Source organism: Perna viridis, chromosome 2 (assembly GCF_037379345.1).
Source record: "Perna viridis isolate PV_CMFRI_1.1 ecotype Kerala chromosome 2, ASM3737934v1, whole genome shotgun sequence".
Classification (NCBI taxonomy): Eukaryota; Metazoa; Mollusca; class Bivalvia; order Mytilida; family Mytilidae; genus Perna; species Perna viridis.
The window spans coordinates 26,446,567-26,470,684 of record NC_142446.1 but is presented as its reverse complement, the minus strand read 5'-3'; the positions used below and the strand labels follow the sequence as shown (position 1 = coordinate 26,470,684).

General features: G+C 32.0%; 2 protein-coding genes across 3 annotated transcripts; one reads left to right on the top strand and one right to left on the bottom strand.

Annotated features, from left to right (window-relative positions):
* Window positions 1-49: 49 nt before the first annotated feature.
* On the top strand, window positions 50-13,800 carry LOC148624262 (tryptophan--tRNA ligase, cytoplasmic-like). 2 transcript variants are annotated; one of them, XM_088566883.1, is made up of 8 exons: window positions 50-239; window positions 2,503-2,611; window positions 3,827-3,946; window positions 4,962-5,144; window positions 7,045-7,258; window positions 8,737-8,922; window positions 11,747-11,887; window positions 13,592-13,800. In XM_088566883.1, exons 1-8 carry the CDS (start codon window positions 107-109, stop codon window positions 13,748-13,750), a joined length of 1,245 nt encoding a protein of 414 aa, XP_088423009.1. In that variant the 5' UTR covers window positions 50-106; the 3' UTR covers window positions 13,751-13,800. The 2 variants fall into 2 exon arrangements, with proteins under 2 accessions (XP_088423009.1, XP_088423010.1); XM_088566884.1 differs by having other exon boundaries at window positions 51-239; window positions 8,737-8,910.
* A 937-nt stretch (window positions 13,801-14,737) lies between these two features.
* Window positions 14,738-23,538, bottom strand: LOC148624261 (leucine-rich repeat-containing protein 73-like). Its single transcript, XM_088566885.1, has 4 exons — window positions 23,164-23,538; window positions 20,635-20,795; window positions 19,251-19,474; window positions 14,738-17,884 (listed from the first exon to the last, which is right to left on the bottom strand). Exons 1-4 carry the CDS (start codon window positions 23,430-23,432, stop codon window positions 17,321-17,323), a joined length of 1,218 nt encoding a protein of 405 aa, XP_088423011.1. The 5' UTR covers window positions 23,433-23,538; the 3' UTR covers window positions 14,738-17,320.
* Window positions 23,539-24,118: the final 580 nt, after the last annotated feature.

Here is a 24,118-nt window from a genome sequence, read left to right as displayed (position 1 = left end):
ATTGTGTGTTGCATATTTCTCAGATAAAATAACCAATAAACGGGTTTGTTTGACGTTTTGATGAACTACACGTGGATCCAATGTAAACATATGCACAACTGTCAGAATGTCTCAAGAAACACAGGATTTAGAGAAAAAAATGGACGGTGTCAGTACCAAGGATTTAGAGGAGGATATTGTGAACCCATGGGAAGTAGCCAGTGCCTCAGATAAAGGCGTAGACTACGATAAATTGATTAGTAAGAAAAAAATACATCTACAAATATTATTTGTGTTTAGAATTCATGATCTAAAATGAGTTGTGAACTGCAATTAAGGTTAAATTAGTGAAGTATACTAAGTAAGGACGATGGTATTTTTAGTCAAGAAACTTCATAGTTTGTAATTTATGTTAATTTAAAAATAAATATTTATGTCCTCAAATTTGGCAATGCTTGGATAACTTAATATAAAGATAACCTTTGTACATCAGCTTAAAGGCGTAGCATCCAAACCTTTATTGGAATTGTGAATGGAGTGTTTATATCACAGCTCGTACATTATGCTAGAGCTTGCCAAAACTATGCAGACTTTTTGTATCTCACTAGGATTCTAAAAAATAGGCTTCTGGAACAGGGTTATGTTGCTACAAGATTGAAGTCATCACTACAGAAATTTTATGGTCGTCATCATGAACTCATGCCACGGTGTATCCATATGCACAATGAAAACTGATTTGTTTTTCATCTACCCAGGACTTGACTTTTTATGAGCAACTCAGCGGGTGTTTCTAGAAAAGCAGAGGATGCTTACCCTACCAGTGCACCTGGTCCATGCTCCCGGTTTTTAGTGGAGTCTGAGTTGCTCATTTGCTTTTGTTACTTTGTATGTTTGATTTTAGTTACTTTATGTTCTTTGTTGTGTATGTCTGTTTTCCACGTCTGGTCTTTGTCCTTGGATTATATTCTTTTGACTACTGCTATAACCTTGATTCCCTTGATTACTCTTCCACCGTTGGGATACATTTTTTATATGGCAATATGGTCTATTTGGTTTTCTGAATCACCAGTTAGCGAAAGCCATGTTACTTTATGACATGTTTATGTGAGAAAAGTGTACTACATGTACCTATGATTGGACTGTTTATAGCACAAAAATCACCAAAAAAGTTCACCAATTTTATTCATTTCACCCATTCAATTTGGTCCCATTTCTGTTTCTCTCCCATTCCTGTCTGACCAACTTTGCATTTAAGTCTCCAATTATCATGGGATGTCTTGTTTAATACAAAGTATTAAAATGGTTCGCATTGAGTTGTAGAAGTCATCTTTCTCTCCATCATCTGCATTGTTTGTTGAAGAGTAAACCTGGATTAATGTTGTTTTCTGAAATTTGGTATTTAACCTTGCAGTGATAATCTTAGGTGAGACAGGATTCCATTCTAAGAGAGACTGCTTTGCCTTTTTGGAAATCATAAATCCAACACCTTTATCATGGGGGTCAGTGGTGTTGCTTTTGACTAAATAATTGATGTTATGGCCAGTGGAATGTGTTTCCATGCCAGATGCATTCAATCTTACTTTACCTAATCTAAAAAATTTTATATTGTATGTTCAATTTTTTGGCCACTTGCAAGCTCATTCTACTTTGATAAAATGTTTGTACAATCCAAGTCCAAATTTTGGTTAGATACTTTGGTCAGAACAACTTCATCGGCCCTCGTGCCATATATCGTGCTTGTGGTTGGGCTTTTGTTTTTGCCTCAATCTCAAGGATTTTCTTCTGTAGACGTTTCTGTAACAAAGTTGTTTTGTTTTGTTTATTTGTTTATGATTTTTATTTTACATTTCAGAATTACCTGAAAATTATAGAAAACTGGTTTACAGTTTTATACTAGATTTTTTATCTTGGACCCAGTTTTCAAGATGGTTTAAAGCTAAACTTTGTCTGATTTTGAAATTCAGTTTGAGCTGTACAAACCTTAAATGTAGTATCTATAGCAGGGGTTCAAATAAATGGGAGTCCAAAGTCCATAACCCTCAATTGATGACATAGGTGTTTTGAAATTTCATTTACCTAGAACCTGGACCTTCATCCCTTTTTATTCATACTTTATTGTGGTTTTTGATTTTCTTTAAGTGGAACATAGATTTAAAAAAAAATAAGAAAAGACTAAGACCTTCTACTCTGTAAAATGAATTTGATTCTTTTTATATTTATTCTAATTGTGCAAGGATTCTGCTTCTGTCATTGTGTCACAATGATCACTTCTGAGCATTTTATAAAATTTTGAGTGATTAGTGTTGAATGCATAAAACAATGATTCAACCTGATAATAGTTTCTTCAATCTTGGGAGTTACAGATATTAGTTTTACCCCAGTGAATTCTCCAGGTCATTTCAATTTGTCTATCACTAAGTATATGAAATCAACCCCATACTGAAGTTCATTAGCATTTCAGATTCCTGTAAATTGTTTGAAATAGTTTTGGCTAAACATAACTTACACATGTACTTTTTTCAGAGAGATTTGGTAGCTCAAAGGTTGATGAGGAACTTATACAAAGAATAGAGAAGTTGACTGGTAAACCTGCGCATCATTTTTTAAAGCGTGGAATATTTTTTTCTCAGAGGTGAAGGTTTTATATACATGTTATGATAGAACCTAGAAAGATTTGAAATTTGCCTCAATGAAAGGCATCTCCAAATTATTTTTTTTGGTCAGAACAGCCACTCCTATTTATTAAAATTCCATTTTATAACTCCCTAGACCAAAGTCCATTTCAAAGGTTTTCTTCTGTTCATTTTAACATGTACAAATAAATATATGTTGGTATTTAGTTTCAATTTCAACCAATTTCTGAAAAGGACATGAAAAAATAGCATAGAACAAAATGAGTGAAAAGTCAAAGGCTTGTTACTTTTGATTTAATTTTACTGGTAGGAAAAATCTATTTCTTGTTATGAGATGAAATGAAGAAATTAAGTCAGTCTGATTTTTAAAAACATGTTATTTGAATTTATGATCCTGAGTTCAAACTCCTCTGAATGCATGAATTATTACACAACTTTGCAATTAAGCTGTTGTATCTATTCGGTCATTGAATAATGGTTTATCAAGTTTTAAAGGTCTGATTTTTTTCTTAGTTTTAGAGTACATATACTTAATGTTCCTTATGAATGTGAAAAAATGTTAATTGAATTAATGCTTTGAAACAGAAATATTGATTTGAAAAGCTTGGAAGAGTAATCAAGAGAACCAAGATTCTAGTGGAAATAAAAAAAAACATGATCCAAGGGACAAAGACCAGACAGGGCAAACAGACACATGCAACAACAAACATGAAATTACCAAAATAATATGTACATCAATATATGAGCAACTTGATCTCCACTAAAAAATGGGAGCATGGACCGGGTGCACTGGGTAAGCGACTCTTGCTTTTCTAGAATCACCTGCCAAGTTGCTCGTATAAATTCAAGAAGAAATTTTAAGTTCTTTCAACTTCACAAAAAGACGATAGTTTTCTTTGTTTTAATTCAACAAATGTGTTTGCTGAATCTCTAAGCCTGATATATGTATGTACATTTTTATTTTTATAAGTATAAAATAAATTGTATTTTCTTCATATTTACTTTTAACTATAAATTTAGAATTTCAAGTATTCTTATTTCCGCTATTTTTGCAGCAGAAACATCTAAAAAATCATACTCCATACATTTGTACAAAGAAACATACATCAAAATTGATACCCATATGACATAATCTGTCTGGCACCAGGAAAACATATATGTCTTAACAGTGTATATACAATTGTAGATTAACAATTCTGTTTCTGATATTTTAGAGACATGCATCAGATATTGAATCTTGTGGAACAAAAGAAGCCATTTTTCTTGTACACCGGTCGAGGACCTTCTTCTGAAGCCATGCACCTAGGACATTTGATACCTTTTATTTTTACTAAGTATGTTGAACAGTATCTACCGTTGCTCCTGAGTTAAGGTTTCAAGGTGTACTGTGTATTGTTTTTTCTAAAGAACTACTGTATTTTGCAGTAAGATAAGTACTGAAGGTTTATTGCTCATAGGAGGTGAGTAGTATGAATTCAGTGCAACTTCTGGTACAAGATATCATACATGGTAAGAAAGAAGCATATTTAGCATAAATAGAATGTAGCCTTGGTTCATTACATGTCATAGAACTTATTTTAACAAAAGGATTAGTAGAGCTTGAAGTTTTGGAGTATGGATTTTGATTTCAAATGGAGACTGACTACACTACTACCGCTCACTGATCACATGAAAGTGAGTGTTACTTTCATTTCTCAAATCCAGACGTTAATTTTTACACCTTTGATATGGTTGTTTATTACATGAAAAGTTTGAAAGGATTGAATCCATAACATTTTAAAGCATATATCCACATACAATCTTGATTCAATTTATAAATTCCTTAACAATTCTTATCAGATCTTTTTTAATGATTATCAAAGTGAGCTCCTGCTACTGTTGTATTTCGAGAACCATCTGAAAGTTAACTTTAATATAAAGTGTTTATTTCATATCCTTACTCAACAATTGCAGGGTGGTACCGGTATATTGGAAACACAATTTCTGTTCATTTGTTTGTCATTCCGTCCATCCAAATTTAAATTAATTATCTTAATTTCCATTTGGATAGATTGGTTCCAAATTTGGTATGTGGCTTTATGTAAATGGGATATACATTTGGTTGCTAGTCAGTTTCAACTTCCTATTTTTTGTGGGACTTTGTCATTATATGGAATGAAAGAGAAAATTTTCATTTCAAAATCTCAGCTCCCACTGGACAAATTGATTTCAAATTATATGGATGGGACATATGTTGTAAGCAAATTCAGTTGCTTCAGTTATCTACTTCCTATTTTGTTAGATTTTCCCATGTACAAGTGGGGGTATACATATCATAACTGCATGCAACTTTATGTTTTTCTTATGTAGATGGCTACAGGAGACATTTGATGTACCATTAGTTGTACAACTGACTGATGATGAAAAATTTCTATGGAAAGATCTAACAATTGAAGAAGCCAGGAGACTTTCTACAGAAAATGCAAAAGATATCATTGCCTGTGGTTTTGATGTTGAAAAAACATTTATATTTAGTGATTTGGACTATATTGCGTAAGTCTACAGTCCCTATTGCCAAGGGTGGTAAATTGATGAGTTTGAATATGGTAAAGTTTTGACAAATATTATCAAAATAATAGTCTGTGTTGGAATTTTTTGTTCAGTGTTTATCAGTTTTAGTAAGGCCATACAAAAGTCTGAAACCAATGTTGGTCAGTTGTATTGAGAAGCAGTATCTCAGATACAATGTTCTGTAAAAGGTAGTGGAAAATCAACATAATAGAATTGATCAACATTGAATTCCAAAAAATGTAATATTTCCTTCATCCTGCAAAAAAATAGGGATTATTTTTTAGCTCACCTAGCTACAAGGTCGTGTGAGCTATTGCCATCACTATGTGTCTGTCCTCTGTTATCATCATCGACTGATTACTTTTTCAAACATCTTCCCTGAAACTACTTGACAAATTATAATGAAACTTCGCATGAATATTCTTTAAGTTATTTTTAAGAATCCATGTGGAGATTTTTGATCTGGCAAAAAAATGGCCACCATTACTAAAAATAGATCATAGGGGTTAATTTGCACAATTTTGCAAATAACTCAAAAACACTTGGGTTTAGCTATAATGTGGCAGGAATGAAATTGTTCAGCATTATGTGATGGACCTGTGCCAAAATTTTCAGAAAGATCTGTTGACAAAGAGAAAGAGATACAGGTGCTGAAATAGATTTTTTCCTGAAAATTACATTTCCAAGTTTGAAAATCTTCTCCTCTGAAACTACATGGATTGAAACAAAACTTTGCAGAGTGTTCCATAGAACATCATTAGTGAGTTGTATCTAGGGATTTTTTATCTTGCGAAAACTTGGTCGCAGTTACTGAAAATAGACCATAGGGGTCAACTTGCAGAATTATGCAAATAACTCAAGAACAGTTGGGTTTAGCTATAATCTTGCAGGGAGTAAAATTTTCAGAAAGATTTGTAGACAGATGAATGAGTTATATATCCTGAAATGATTTTTTTCCCCAAATTTTACATTTCCAACTTCGGATATCTTCCTCTGAGACTTATAGTAGGATGGATTGTAACCAAACATGGCATGAATGTTTGTTAGGATGTCATTAAAAATTTTTTGATCTATCGACAAACATTGCCACTATTACATGTACTAAAAATTGAGGATTTGTGGAAATAACCTGAAAACCAATGGGTTTAGCCAAATTTTGACGGGGTAAGAACCTATGCCCAAACCTACATAAAAATATGTTGATAGATGTTGGAGTTATTGCCCTTAAAGGGTCAAAAAATGACTATGAGAAATTTATTTTATAACCTGTTAAGTGGGTGGATAACTAAGATGCTCTACATTGATTAAATGATTCTTTTGACTATAGTACAGTAAGGTCAAGAGTCCAGCTTTTTAAAGCTAAAAAGACTATTTTTGACCAGGTGAGCAATTCAGGCTCTAGAGCCTCTAGTTTTTAAATATATGGATAGAAATTTGTTACTGTTCATTACAATTAATCTTATTTGAGCTCCACAGAATTGATTTCACATGGTGTTATACAGCAAATGTTTTAGAAATCCCTGGCTCAAATTGCCCGACCCTACCCATCCCTCCCTTTTATCTTGTGGCATTCAAAATTTGTCAACCCTATTATCCTTGTGTCCCATCCTTTTTTTCATTTCATCATCATCATTATTTTATATTCATTTTATCATTACTTTCATGCTCATCGCCTGAGTATAGCTGAAATATTGCTGCTCCGGCGTTAAACCCCAACAATCAATCAGTCTGGCTCCATAGTAATCTCTGATAATGTAGGAGTGACTTAAAGGATATAGACAAAAATGTACATGTACCCAAAATACAGCATAGCTGTACTGAACATCTTGTATTTGTGTATGAAGACCATGATTACAGGATAAAAATAAATATTTTTTTGCAGGCAGAGTCCAGCTTTTTACAGGAACATGTGCAGAATACAGAAACTTGTTACATATAACCAAGTAAAGGGAATATTTGGATTTGATGACAGTACATGTATAGGAAAGATCAGTTTTCCAGCCATCCAAGCTGCACCCAGTTTTAGTTCATCTTTTCCACAGATATTTAACAACAAACACAACATACCATGTCTAATTCCTTGTGCAATAGACCAGGTAGTAATAAAGTCAGAATGATTCTCCTAAATCACAATAGGTTGTTTACTTAGTAAGTAGTGGTTATTATAAAAAAAATCAGACAGGAGGTGATTTATTTAAGTAAAAAAACCCACTGAATTCAGTTACCAGTATATTTCTAAACTTTTGAAATAAAAAATAAACTATATAGATTGTACATAATATAGTACTTTGCAAGAGTTATCATTCTTGATTTGTCTTGATTTGGTAGGTTTTAGTGCAAGGTGAATGTATGGTTTTCTCAAAAATGCAGATCTGAATACTTGTAAGACTGTTTTTACATAGATAGTAAGCATTTTTAAATGACAAAAAACAAAACTGTTTGGTAGGTTTTTTATACACCCTGAATCACCTATATGATAAGCAGTGTCTGAATTTTATATTGACTGGTTCTTAAAAACAAATCTGTTCATCATTTTTGTCTTCTACTTCAATGCAGTGCAAGGTCATAAAAATGATGGGTGTGTGCATGCATTCATCTGACCTACATTGAAAGCACACCCTTACCTATATTTATAAAATATACTGAAAGTTTGAACTATATTTTATTAATGTCTTTGATATCCATATATGGATTCCACATGATTGGCTGCATTTAAAACTAAAAATAAGTTGTCAGGATTACACATTGAGAAACAAAATGAAAACGAAATGAAACGAAACAAAAAACAAAAAAAGAAATCATCAATATTGTGTGGATGTGTAGTTTTAGTAATGGTGAAAGTGCTGATCCTGTTGTAAATAATGAATCTTTTTGGAAATACAGAAAGAAAAAATCAGTGGTGCTTTGATTAATACCTTGATCAATTACCGTTTGATCATTGAAACTTTATTATTATTATATAACACATATTTATACAAATGCACCAATTTTTGCTGTTTAAAGCAAAAAATCAGTTCTTTAATTCTTGAATACATGGATTTGCCAACTCCTACAGACAAATGAATGGGAAATTTTGTTTTGTTGGGAACCAAATTTTGTAGATTGCTAAACCCTTGAAAACCATGAAAATTGGAACCACACGAACATTAATACCTTCACAGTATATAAAGTAAAATTTTTGCAGTCAGTATATATATATATTAGAAGTTTACACTGTGTAATTTTATGTAATGATTTATTATGAATTTATGCTTTGCCTATGAAGGACTTAGCCATTTGTACTTCATATATTTGAATTTGATGATAATGCAGAGCAATATGTTGTTACATAATTTATGTCTCCACGAACAGGAATATGCAAGACTTCCTATTACACAGGCTGTGTATTAAAAGTATAAACAAACAGCATTGGTAATTTCCATATACATCACTTCCAGAACAATTTTGAACCATTCGAGTTTCAGAGCATCTACATAGACAGGATGTTTCTGGTACTCTGACTCTATTAAGTTTTATACAAGTTCATTTATTGTTTACTACTGAAGAAGTTATTTAAATGTAATCTTTTTTACAGGACCCATACTTCAGAATGACCAGAGATGTTGCACCTAGAATGGGCCATCTGAAACCAGCTTTGATACATTCTACGTTTTTCCCAGCGTTACAAGGTGCTCAGAGTAAAATGAGTGCTAGTGATCCTAATTCTTCTATCTTCCTTACAGATACAGATAAACAGATAAAAACAAAGGTGAACTTACCGGTATTTATTATTATTGTTACTTTTCTTTTGGTGGTAATTCCACTGGTAAAACCAGTTTTCCAAAATTTTTGCATAACACTCAAATTTTGTTTAATTATACCCTTACTTAAAGAGTGGGTAGTTGGAATCACCTTGTCCACCCACCATTCCATCCGTCCATCCATCCAAATATTGTCGCAGTTACCTTAGTTTCCAGTGGATGGTTTTTTCTTTATCAGGTTACATTTCCTTTGTTTTGTTACTTTAAGATTACAATCAAATTTAGTATTAATTAAAAGGGATCCTTACAATAAGTTTGTATGACAACAGACATTTCTAATGTATTGTACATGATAAATATGTGCATTGCTATGTGTTTAATTGTTATCCTTCTTGATAATGGTGAGATGATAAAGTAGTTTCCGCCATCTGTACTTTTGTCTGTGTGTCTTTCCATCCCTCAATCTGTGTTGTTTAAACCAGAGCTGGAGTCAACATTGATGGAATTCAATAAATTTTTGCATGTGGCTTGTCATTTTGTAATGTTATTTAGTACATAACATAGCTTCCGTCAAAATTAGCATTGGCAAAATTTTTGTTGACGTTTTTGTCCCAAAATAGCCAAATTTTTCTACAGCCAAAAAACTTGCCATACAGTATACCACAAATTTATTTCTTCTCTTTTTTGTGAAAGTTGGTTAAAGATGATATTTGTCACTAACAACTTCCACTTGTTGGAAGCTTATACAATATCAAAGATATTTTCGGGATCCAAATTTAGAGTTGTATCAAGCTTGAATGGTGTATCCATACTTGATCAAACAGTTCAGGGTTCAATCTTTGCAGTCATATCAAGCTGTCCACAAAAAATGCCATAATCTACTAGGGCAAATTTCGACATCATTGAAAACAAGGAGATATATTAAATGAAATTTTAAGTTTACTATATAATCAAAAGCTTGTGGAATGAATGATTGGGAATAATGTGTGGACATATATATTAGACTGGTAAGCTTGGGGAATGAATGATTGGGAATAATGTGTTGACATATATATTAGACTGGTAAGCTTGGGGAATGAAGGATTGGGAATAATGTGTGGACATATATATTAGACTGGTAAGCTTGGGGAATGAAGGATTGGGAATAATGTGTGGACATATATATTAGACTGGTAAGCTTGGGGAATGAAGGATTGGGAATAATGTGTGGACATATATATTAGACTGGTAAGCTTGGGGAATGAAGGATTGGGAATAATGTGTGGACATATATATTAGACTGGTAAGCTTGGGGAATGAAGGATTGGGAATAATGTGTGGACATATATATTAGACTGGTAAGCTTGGGGAATGAAGGATTGGGAATAATGTGTGGACATATATATTAGACTGGTAAGCTTGGGGAATGAAGGATTGGGAATAATGTGTGGACATATATATTAGACTGGTAAGCTTGGGGAATGAAGGATTGGGAATAATGTGTGGACATATAGATTAGACTGGTAAGCTTGGGGAATGAAGGATTGGGAATAATGTGTGGACATATAGATTAGACTGGTAAGCTTGGGGAATGAAGGATTGGGAATAATGTGTGGACATATAGATTAGACTGGTAAGCTTGGGGAATGAAGGATTGGGAATAATGTGTGGACATATAGATTAGACTGGTAAGCTTGGGGAATGAATGATTGGGAATAATGTGTGGACATATAGATTAGACTGGTAAGCTTGGGGAATGAAGGATTGGGAATAATGTGTGGACATATAGATTAGGCTGGTAAGCTTGGGGAATGAAGGATTGGGAATAATGTGTGGACATATATATTAGGCTGGTAAGCTTGGGGAATGAAGGATTGGGAATAATGTGTGGACATATATATTAGGCTGGTAAGCTTGGGGAATGAAGGATTGGGAATAATGTGTGGACATATATATTAGACTGGTAAGCTTGTGGAATGAAGGATTGGGAATAATGTGTGGACATATATATTAGACTGGTAAGCTTGGGGAATGAAGGATTGGGAATAATGTGTGGACATATATATTAGACTGGTAAGCTTGGGGAATGAAGGATTGGGAATAATGTGTGGACATATATATTAGACTGGTAAGCTTGGGGAATGAAGGATTGGGAATAATGTGTGGACATATATATTAGGCTGGTAAGCTTGGGGAATGAAGGATTGGGAATAATGTGTGGACATATATATTAGGCTGGTAAGCTTGGGGAATGAAGGATTGGGAATAATGTGTGGACATATATATTAGGCTGGTAAGCTTGGGGAATGAAGGATTGGGAATAATGTGTGGACATATATATTAGGCTGGTAAGCTTGGGGAATGAAGGATTGGGAATAATGTGTGGACATATATATTAGGCTGGTAAGCTTGTGGAATGAAGGATTGGGAATAATGTGTGGACATATATATTAGACTGGTAAGCTTGTGGAATGAAGGATTGGGAATAATGTGTGGACATATATATTAGACTGGTAAGCTTGTGGAATGAAGGATTGGGAATAATGTGTGGACATATATATTAGACTGGTAAGCTTGTGGAATGAAGGATTGGGAATAATGTGTGGACATATATATTAGACTGGTAAGCTTGTGGAATGAATGATTGGGAATAATGTGTTGACATATATATTAGACTGGTAAGCTTGTGGAATATGATTCTACCTGGGGAAATATTTCTCAATAACCAGTATTAAACCGTATTTTTTATGAAGAAATTTTGTATACTCTGTTACAGTTTTAATGACTACCTGTTATTGAAGATTGGATTTCTATTGTTTGTAAATATCAATTCAAAACAAACTTATATTCTTTTATTGTCAAAAGGTAAACAAATATGCATTTTCTGGTGGTGGAGCCACTGTAGAAGAGCACAAAGAGAAAGGAGGTAACTGTGATGTTGACGTATCGTATCAATACTTAACTTTCTTCTTAGACAATGATGAAAGATTGGAGGAAATTAGAAAGGTAATTATCATTGAGACCCTCCATCACTTATGTGGATGCCATACTAGTTTTACTTTGTCTCTCTCTTGCCATCTGTCTATGGATCAAATTCTCAAGTACTAACCTGAAAATGTATACATTTAGTATGAAGCTAGGCTGTGCCAATGAGGGATGGAGCTATTTGTACTCAAATAACATTTGACTTTGTTGATAACTTTAACACTATGTTGTTGTATCCCTAACGTCTCAATCTATGGGAAACTGCCAGACCTCCTATGAAGCATGCCTCTGTGTTAAGTTCAAACAATCACAAACTAACTGCTGATGTCACTTCTGACAAAGATTTTTAGCCATTCATGTTTTGACAAAGAATCTACACATGTAGAACGTTTTCTGTCCCTTTTATTTTCTATATGGAGGTGTGCATTTGGTGTTTATTTTATTTCATTTTTTTTATGCAAAATTGCAGATTTTGATAATCAGATTTTGTGAACTCAAAATATCAAATACTATACAATGCACTGAACTGTATGCTTGTATTTAAACAGCAGTCTTTATAAAAATCAGACAGAAGATGATTCATGCATGTCAAAAACCCACCAAATTCAGTTTTATTTCTAGTTCAGAAACATTTACTGATCATATGACCAGTTTTAGTTTTTCATTTGGTTGTTGCACTTTTGAGATAAAAATTATATAGATTGTACATGAAATTTGCACTTTGCAAGAGTTATCATTCTTGATTTGGTTTCATTTGGTTGACTTTAGTGGCAGATAAATGTATGATTTTCTCAAAAGTGCAGATCTGAATGCAGAAATGAATGTGTAGCATATATAGACTGAAAAAGCATTGTTTGTTTGGTGGGTTGTTCTACACCATGAATCACTTTACTGTTGGTAATGTCTGAATTTTATGTGGACTGATACTTAAGTGTAAGTATTTGTAAGAATCTGTCAAAATGGGGAAAAAAATCAGAAACATGCATGTCGAAACCCCACCGATCTTACAATAAAGTATCACTCAAAGATGCTTTCGGTATTTGAAAAGACCATTACCAGTATTTGATCTCTGCATCATTAGATTTGCTTAGAAATTTTTCTAGAATCTAGTCAAGGATGGACATGGCATAAATAGATGTCATAGCAACTTAAATTAACAGTTTAAAAGTTTAGCTGTTTATGACCTTCCTGTATAGCAAATCCATGAAGAGAAACAACTTTGATATCAGAACATCTGTCTTATCTTGTTAATGCATTTTCTCTAAAACCACTTGACAGATTGCTTCAATTTTTGGTACTACCAAATGTAGATAAGCACATTACCAGTATACTGAATTTTTGATTCAACATATTTTGTATAAGTTATGTGACTTAGACTTTAAGATTGCACAACAATAATAAAAAATCCTTGTGGATGCATTTGAAACAGATTGGTAGATTGAGTCCATATTTAATAGGATGTATTGTAATAATGTGTAAAATTGCATACTACACCACAATTTACATTCATCAAATTTTGTAGGACTATTATTAGCAGCTTTAGAAATATGACTTCTGGTAGATGTGGCATTCTTTTTCTACCCAGTATTAATCTTAAAATTTATTTGAAAGTGAAATATGATATTTTGCAGAATTTAACAATTTTAAACAATGTTAAACGTCAGTATTAATTCCTGAAGTATTTTTTTAAGATTTATTTATGAGGTTATGCATTTTCTTTTGTAGACCTATACAAGTGGTGAATTATTGACTGGTTATTTAAAGAAAGAATTAATAGAAATTTTACAGAAACTAGTTGGAGAACAGAGACAGAGAAGAGCAACTGTAACTGATGACATTGTCAAACAATTCATGACACCAAGAAAGCTTAAGTTTGATTATTAATTGTGCTATCTATGTTTATTTATTAAAATTATTAAATGAACTTACAAGAAGTCTTGAATATTTTAATACCCCTACTTAAAAGCTTGTGAGTAAATATTTATTAGGATGTTAATCCATCACTTTTTTCTATCCTTTACTCTTCTCAAATTATTTAATGAAATTTTACAAAGCTTTCAGGGAGTGATGCTGGTTTGCAAACAGCTTTGCAAATCATAAAATGCAGGTCACTGACCAAAAATGGACAAAATGGAACATGATAATTTGCTAATTTTGGATGTCGAAACTATGTTGTCCTTATTAGATACCTGTCTTTTGGTAAAATAATCATAGAATGATTGCTGTCTATATTATTAAGTTTGAAAGGCATCAGTTTTTCTAAGTGTGAATTAAACTGTCCACTGGACACATTTTTAGAATTATTTCATAACCATCGAGCTTGATCATTTTGATCATAAATTTAATAAAGATTGTCAGTGCTATCTACCTTGTTATGTTAAAGGTCTATAGTAAATGTGTAAACCAAACCATGTTGGAATATATATATTGAAACCAAGTTCACATTAGATTGTAAAAATTCAGTGAATTGCTTGTTTGTAGCAGTTTATGACCCAAATGCAAAATATTATGAATGGACCTAAAATCAAATTCTTTGTTTTTCAGTATTAAAAGTTGTTTTTATGTCCCAACTAAAAGTCAGTGGGGTGGGCATTCATAATTTAACCCTGTCTGTTCATCATATCAGTCTTCCAGATATGGATGCATGGTTTGTCTGGCAATCTCCCCCTGCAGTGCTGTAGGCTGTTTAATGAAAAAAATGATATACCAATTCTCTTGACAGTACTTGCACTGTGTAATCTGCAACTTAAAATGAATACAAATGTTATTCAAACTTTGAACAGTGTTTATATACGTATTGAAGATGTGCACACTTATGGAGAAAATTGATTCAATTTTTTTTTTGGCATTTTTAGCATGTTGAACTAATAATAAAAATAATAATAAAATCTTTATTTCAAGCTAATCTTCACTGAGGCCCTCACACACAAAAACTATATCTACTAGAAATTAAAAATAAACAACACAACACAAAAACAAAAGCTGATTTGACAATACCAAATCACTTTAAGACAATACAATATAGAACATTAAAAAACGGTGTAAGCAGCAACAATTTTCTCTTTTAAGATACTCAATTCAAAAGTGTTAAGGTACTTCTTTAGATTGATTTTTAATGAGTTGCCAGTGGCTTGATTACGTAAATGTTTGGGTAACTTATTCCACAAGACAGACCCAGAATATATGAATGAATGTCTGAAAAGTTCAGTTTTAATTTTTGGGATTATCAAATTTCCTTGTTCAGCATTTCTTAGTGAATAAGGTTTGTTTCTTGAAACAGTTAAACTTTTCTGATATGTAACTTGGTGCTTCCCCATTGAGAGATTTATAGATTAATAGGTATTTGTGATATTTCATCCTTGTTTCTACTTTCATGATTCCAAATTTTTTTAACAAGGGTTCTGATGGAGAAAAGAGTTCAGCATCTAGAATGAGGCAGACAGCCCGTTTTTGGAGTTTAAGAATTTTGCTTAGTCCCCCAGAGCCACAGCCACTCCATACAATGCAACAGTAGTCCGTAAGTGGAAGAATGTACCCATTATAGAGAGTTTTTCTCATTTCAATGTTCAGATATTTCTTAATCTTTGCTAGGAGATACAATCTTGATGAAATATTAGAGCATATATGATCAACATGACATTTCCAGCTTAGAGTATCATCAATTTTTACACCAAGTAGTTTTTCACATAATGAAAATTTTAAAGCTTTATCATTAACTATTAAGGAGAGTATATCAACATTTGACAGTTTTTGTCTTGTTCCAATAATCATACACTTTGTTTTATTAGGATTGATAAACATACAGTTATTTCTACACCATTTTTTACAGATGTGAAGAACTAAGGCACAGACCATTGTCTTGTTTTCTTGCCTGGGATTTTATGTTGATTTTTTTTTCACCGCAAGCTATAAAAAATTAATGAAAATCAACTTTTGGGGAAATATTGAATCATATTTTTTTTCCCGTCCATGGCCGAGTAAAAAAACATTTTTGGCTTAAATTTGGAATAATTTTTGTTTTCTCAAAATAATCCCATGCCCCCTCAGTATAAAAATGGTCGTTGCCTAAGGCAATTTTTTTGTAACATATCAAACTAATAGAATTCATATTTTGAAGATATGTGGAGAAATTAGATTGTTATTTTCCCTATATTTTTTGTGTTTATGTGCTAACTAATCTATGATGAGGATGCATGTCCAGATATGCATGGGTCTTGTTCTGAAAGAGGTTTTGGTCTCCATAAGCATTACATGGACTTAGCCATTAACTCCATCGGGTTTAAAGAGTATCCACGACCCCTCCTTACCGTTAACTTTCTAGGAATGATTACTAAATTCAATCATGCACCTGCTTTTTTTTCATCTGAATGAATTTGGGATTTCTATTTGTGTGATTAACTCCAATGAATTGAAATTGGCACCCATTTTGTACATGTGACTACTCATTAACCACTAAATGACTCTTAATGAAACTTTTAGGGAATGTATCATGCAATGCCATTGTGCTTCTTCTATTACTTAGATTTTTGTATCAGAATGATTTATGGCTTTCCTTTAGCAATCCAAAGTGGCTTATAGTATAATCTCAGAGAAAATTTAGGAAAAACTTTAGACAAAAAATATTGAGTATGGTGTATCATGTATCATATTTCTATCAAAGACTAAGCAAAAGTTGTTGGCATGCTAAGTATCTAATTGGAAAGCCTTCAAAAACCCAAATTATTGTTATTGGGCATGCAGGTATGATAATTGCAAGATCCCTACACAATTATATTTCTATAAATTAACAGACTCTTCAATGTTGTGCTTTGTATATTTAATTTTAGAAGTACTATTGATTAAAAAGTGATATATAAATTCACATATGTAGAGCAAAATATAAGAGTAAAATTTTATATGTCAATGACATCCAGATAAAATATACTTCACAAAGAGGATGGTTGTATAAATATGGTATGTATACAAATACAAAAAAAACAATAATTACAACATAAATGTATAACAGTCCTGACTAGATGTTTACACTACATTACTAACAATAATAGAGGAAGCTCTGGAAAGCAACTTTTATGTATTATGTAGAAAAATGTTTTTAAAATTAACTACATATACAGTGGTTGCACTATCATGCATCATTTTAGCTAGAGTATATAAAGTGGAGACATGAAATAGTTCAATAAAATGCTTACATTACCTTTTTTTATCTTTGATTTTGAAATCATATATTGTCTTTCACTAAGAAAATATGTGACAACTTAAATGAAAACAATTCAAACAAAATAATTCTAGAGGTGTTTAATCACATGTATATATTTTCTTAATTTGAACACATAAATTTTTCATCAATCAGTTGAAGGTTGTCAACAGCCACTTAACTTTCTCATAATAGCTAAAATGAACTTATCAATAAACATTGCATCTTCATATATTAAATCAAACATCTATTTGTAATATTTAACAAAGGGAAGACTGTTTGACTTCTTTCAGTTCCTCATCAGAGAAATCATGATCTGGTAATGTTCCTCGTCCTATTGACACACTAACAACCTGACCTAGATTTACCCCTGTAAAATTTTGCAAGGAACTAGAGCAGCTCCTAATGAGAGGTGGTTCAGATATTTCAATTAGATTGTCCCCATCCCATTGAGAATCTGTATTGTTAACAGTTTCACTCAAACTAGAAATTTGTTTGGTTTTCTTTTTTGGACTTCTTGTTTTCTTTAAAGATGATGTTGAATTTAGAGCTGTTTCTATAGTTTTGATTTCCTTTTCTATGACCATATCCTCAGAACTTCTATAGTCTTTGTTTTCTTCTTCATCATCTTCAACTTCACTTGTTTCTTTTGAAGTTGAATTAGAATCATCTTGGTCCTGTGTTCTATCTGACATTTCAGATTCAGTCTCAATATCAAGCAGGCAAGATCTTATACTCTTCTTAAGTTTATGGTCTATGTTGTTCTCATCTAAATTTACTTTTTGAAGCTTAGTGGGGAAATTCTCAATCAAGTATAATAGCAACTAAAAAAAATTAAAAACAATTTTTAACTTGTCTTATAATCAATTGACAGAAATGTATAGTTTTGTTTCTTAAAGTTTTGCAAACAGCTTTATGCAAAAAATATCTATAATTTAACCAACAAAAGCTAAACTTCATTTTTCAACTTTTAGCATCATGGTAATATAGTGTTATTTTGATTTGATGTGATGCTACCAGAACAGATTTACTTGTAGATAATGTTACAAATGTGATGGTATAATTTCAACAATATCATTTTTTTAGTAATGGTATTAAATTCAAAATCGTAAGATGGAATAATAAAAAAATATTTTTTCCCTTGAAGAATTCTGACAATAATTATCTCTTTTTGTGAAAATTTATGATACTGAACTTTCATTAGTCAATGTAATGGCTTGGAAAGCCAAGCTCTTACAATATAAAATGCCCTTAAAATTTGCTAGTACATGTATTAGTAAAAAACAACCTGGCCAATATCCATATGCCATTTTCACCTAAAATGTTGAGAAAAATCCATTGATAATATACATAGCTGGGCTGACAGGTTAACAGAATGACAATTTAATTCCTATACCATTCTTTTATGTCTAAGTAGGGCTATAAAGGCTCAAAATGGCCCCAAAATAAAATTACTTTTTACTGTACTGAAAATGTGTGCATTTGAACTTCTGATAGACAGTACTTGTTTTACAACTTGATTTTAAAAATTGCAACACCAAAATTGCAAAACAGCATCATGAATATGGACATTTTATTTAAAAATTAATGAAAAAAATTGTTAAAATTTGATGCCTCCACATCCTTCCTCCAAACAGATCCTTTAAATGTCTTGCATACACCCCCATATGAAAATAATTTGTTGGTGGAAGAATGTGGAGGTTACTTTTTTCTAAAATCCAATGTAAAGTAAGGATTTTCAAAGAATTTTTACCAATTCTGATGTCACCTAGTACCCCTTTTTATGACGTCATAATTATGTCAAAGCATCAGATTTAAGAAAACTTTTTATTACAAAAGTGTTGTAACAACGCCAATTGTACATAATAAGTCAAAATTCTAGGAAATCAAATTAAATATCTGCTATGAAAGTACTTTAATTCGTGGATACCATATTTAGTGGATTAGGAAAGAAACAAGTTAGTGGATTCTTGAATTTGTAGTTTTTAGGTTTTCAGTATACACATCAATGGAAACTCCTTTCCATTGGGAACTAAATTTGGTGGTTTGGTCTTTCCACAAAAACCACGAAATTGGTATCCCAAGAACAATAGTACTTTCACAATACTAGAAATTTTGGGGTAAATTGTGGCTGTTATAGCCCTACTATTATTTAGGAGGTTTAAATATATCTATGAACAGTAGTCACACCTTTGCAAATTTATCAGTAACAAAAGATCCTTCCAAATCTAGAACTTGCAGATGTCTATGAGATGCTAGGCCAACTAGAATTGATGAGGCTGCCAAGTCTCCTAGGTTGTTGTAATCCATGTACAGTTCTTGTAGACAACTGCTGGCTGCCATAGATACACTTAGTTTGATCCAACCTTGCTCTGATATTTTGGGGTTAGAACTTACAGTTAGTTCAATAAGTCCTGAAAATTAAACAAAAAAATAATTTTATTACATCATTTCACTTTTAAGAGCTATGCATATAATTTGGGTGACATTAAGTATACTATGTCTGTTTGTTCCATGTACTGATAATCTGTCTGCTTGTTCATTCTCAAACAATTCTGGCCACATTTTGTCGACTTCTACTGGACCTAATTCAGCTCTTCAGATTTCATGTTTTGCTTGTTTAATTGTATATATATCCTGACTGCAAATAAAGATTACTTACATATTTACTTAGAATGATAACATTTAGAAAAAGGTTTTGTCATTAATAATTGTAGTAAGTACATACATGTCTGTTTAGTCTTCTGAAACAATTTTATGCACATTTTATACAGAAAGAAATTATTTTCAAAACTTGTGTCAAGTAAAATTTCTGAAAAAAAATGGTCATATTCAGTATTCACTAGCTTGTCCAGAAATTGCTTTGTTAAAGTATTTTCAAAGTATGAATAAAACTGGTATCCTCATAACAATGTTAAATGAACAACTAGAGGTTCTAAAGAGCCTGAAATGCTCATCTGGCTTCAAATGATAAGCCACATTCTATTTTTTTTAAAAAGCAGCCAAGTTTTTTCTTGGATAAAAATTCCTAATGCTCATACCTATAGAACAATTATATCAACTTTCATTGAATTCTGTCCAGTATTTTCTGAGGAGAAATTTTTTTTATACATTAAGTAATACCATTAAAAAAAGAACTAAAAAAAAAACATTGTAAAAAATATGGCTGAACAGATTGGCACAAATTTTAACCACACAAATATCTCACCACGCTGAACACTTTTACCCAGTAAGAATGTGGCTATACCTAATGGGCTAAATCTAACACCAGTTTAGAAAATATATGTGTAAAACTGTTGTCTGACCCCTATGTTCTATCTTTAGTAACAGCAACTGTGTTTGTTTTTCAGCGATAAAAAGTCTCAGTGGTCAGATTGTGGTCAAATTGTGCAGGACACTCAGAGAAACAATTATATCATTTTTTATTGAATTCTGTCCACTATTTTCTGAGTAGAAGATTTTTTAAGGTAGTAATACTAAAATTAGCAAAAAAACATCGAAAATATCGACAGATGATGGACACATGCTGATGGCAAAATGGCAGTTAAAAATAATTGTTGTTCTATACTACAACCTGATTTTTTTCCATGAGGTGGCAAAAGGTTGCATATTGACTCAACAGAGTCATCACTTAAATTACAGTCTCCAACATCAAGGGAAGTAATATGTGGATGAAACAGAAGTGCCTTGGCCAGTTTTTTCATTCCCACATCACCTACATCATTGCCATGAATGCTGAAAAGAATCAAAATTATATACATACATGTACATGTTTGAAAAATAACTATTAGTTTATACAGTATGAGAAAATCATCCTCTATAAAGTTTACAGAGGATGATTTCCTCATAATGGTCGTCTAATTCTTTAGAAGACTGTATTTAACCTTTGACTCACTAAGAGTTACACAATGTAGATTCAATCTGACAGGAAATTATTAAAAATCTATCTTCTAGGATTTGATTTTGATTGGTTGCTGCATTTAGTATGTTTTATTGAATGCAAGATGAAATTTGTTCGTGCATAAACATCCAATTCAATGCAAATAAAAATTTCAATATTTTAATTTAAATGCAACTATCTTAATAAATTCTGAATGAATTTGTTTAATTTCTTTGACACAAACTGATACTGAAAAATTTATAAAAGTTTGTGAAATAATGTGAAATAAAAAAAAAGTTTAAATAATCAAACTAAAACAGCCTAGCATACAAGATGTTTACATGTCTTAAATACATATTTACATGAGATTCAAATATAAGATTCCCATTTTCACACTAATTTTTGGTAAAGATAATTTTTTTCTTCAAACATGGAAGCCGAAATGATCCAGCAGTATAATTTAAGTATGTGATTTTGCTCACAATTTTCCAATCTTAGGAAAAAGTAACCTGACCAAATGGTAGAATTAATTATTTGTTTTCATAATACATTTGTACTAATAATAATAGGGAAATAACTTATCTTGTGATTTTAATATCAATTTATTCCTTTGATTTATATTTTTTCACAAAATTTGAGATTAGCTTGAAGAAATTGTTTTAGTCAAATTACAAGCATTTTTTGTTGATTTACCCTACTTCATGTCAGTCAAAGTAGAGCATTTCATTTTAAATAAATAAGTGGCAAAAAAAATTAGATTCCTAGCAAAGTAGAAACACTATCAAGCTCTAATCTAGTTTACCTATTTGTATTATTAAATTCATGTACCTATTATCTCTGCAGAATTTATTTATTGAGTTATTTATAAGTATTACTGGTGGGAGAGTAGATCTCCCCATTTTCAAGACCAATTCTCGCCAATCAGAATCTGCTCACCCAAACTTTATTCCTCAATGAAAACATTTGTATGATAGCTCATTTTTTAAAGCAATATATCAGCAATCTTTTAAGACATTTTGTCTAAAATTTAGGCATTAACTTGATTCACAAAATCTGTTGGCAAGAATTACCCTTTGACCAGTATACTCAACACTTTCTAATGAAAGGGTATTGGATCAATGTTCAAAACTTCTATTTTATGTGGCAAAAAATATCTTCCAACTCTAACAGTTCTTTTTTTTCAAACATCATTGCAATCATATCTTACCTATGTGCTGCCAGATACAATCATATCTTACCTATGTGCTGCCAGGTATTTAGTTTAGTTGCTGTTATATGTTTGGTGTAAGTTGAGCGAAAGCTTAATTTGAAATAATTCTATTACTTATATTTCATCTAATTATTTAGCCATTCATTTGCTTTTAAGAGACAGGACATATATAGACTTTAATTAACCCATTAAACTACTTTTATACTAACTAGTGTCGTATGCATTTTGACCCTTGAACTCATGCATGTTGTCCTGATGCTAATATTCTTAGTATTTAAGAGGGCTTTGATTAGGGATGTTTAAAATCATTTTCTGAGCAATCCATTGTTGCTTAAAAAAAACTTTTTACTATTTGACATTATTTGATATAAACATTACATTAAAACAAAAAATTCAGTAAAAATAAAATTTACCCTGTGCCAACCATATCACAGGATCTCCCTGATTTTCTTAAACCCTTAAATCACCTGTTTCCGCTTTCACGCTTCAACCCAACATGCACAGATGGGGATGTCTGATGCTTCCCAATATATTTATAACAGTTAAATTGTCCCTTTTCTATTACTAACATTTCATGAAAACCTTTTGCTTTGACAAGATATCAAAATAAAATTCACAATGTATTTTCAGTAAATTAAAGATTGGTGATATATTCTAAATTAGTTGAGTCACAAAAGTCAGCCCTTAAACTTTGATTGACATAATGATATTTCACCCTGTGACATATATACTGGTCAGAGAGTAGTTTCCCTGTTTCCAAGACAGAAGCATCTTGCTGCTATACTTACTAAAATTTTATACCTCAATGAAAATCTTTGTATTACAGTATACAGCTCATATTTTGAAGCAAAATATCAGCAATCTGTAAGACGTTTTTCTTGAATTTTGGGCATGAACTTGTTAAACATAAGAAGGTGAAAAATCTGTCAGCGAGAATTGCTTATTGACGAGAACTACTCTTCGACCAATGTGATTACATTAAATATTAATCGGGTTGACTTCTATATACTTACAAAAGTGCTTGCAGAGTGTGGTTTGATTTAATGGTACGACACAAAAGATCAAGATGTTTTTGGCTTGTTAAAACTCCAACACAGAGACTCAATTGTAACAATGATTTACTGTTCTCAACAGCCTTCAAAACCGTTTTCAGCTGAGCAATCGATATCTGACAATCTCTGATAGAAAGCGTTTTGATTTCATTCTTTGAAATGTCCTCATTGATTGCCTTTACTTGATCCTCACTCAAAGTAACGTCTGAAAAATGCATGGAAGAAATCATGTCTGCGACTTGTATTCAATTACCATTCGCATCTTAATTAAAGGATGCAGATGCAGGTGCTTTCGTCATTGGTTGACGATGTAAACAAAACAGTCCAGCACCAAAGATTGTAATCGCAGTTGATTGGTAGAAAGTAAAACTGGTTTCTTGCGGTTTGTACCCGCTTCGCCAGCACGCAATATAAATCTTGTGGTTTCAGATGAAGAGGCGGTAATTATAAACACTTTGTTGGACTTACGGAGCTCAACAACTTAACAAATTCTTAGTAAACAGCCGTACATAAAATGCATGACTAGGGGTACATGGGCATCAGCACAGAAAAGGGTACTGCTACCAGTATACCAGTAAATTGTTAGTTTATACACTGTATAGTGTATTGAAAAAGTTTAATTGATGATAGTTTGTATATCATAGTTCATACTGTATATAGTCATAGACTGTTGTTCAATTTTTATATACACAATAACAGTGTTTTGACTTGAAATAAAAACAATATATGGATGAGGCTCAGAATCAGAGTAAAACGTGAGGCTCTACTAAGCATTTTTGATTCATGTCGAATATGGGTATCATTTTTATTCCTACTATCCTAGTTAACAAGTTAACAGGGTGCATTGGCCCTTTCAAAAACCTGTTGTTTTCTTAGTGTCACAATAGCAAGGCCTTTGTGACGACGGAACATGACA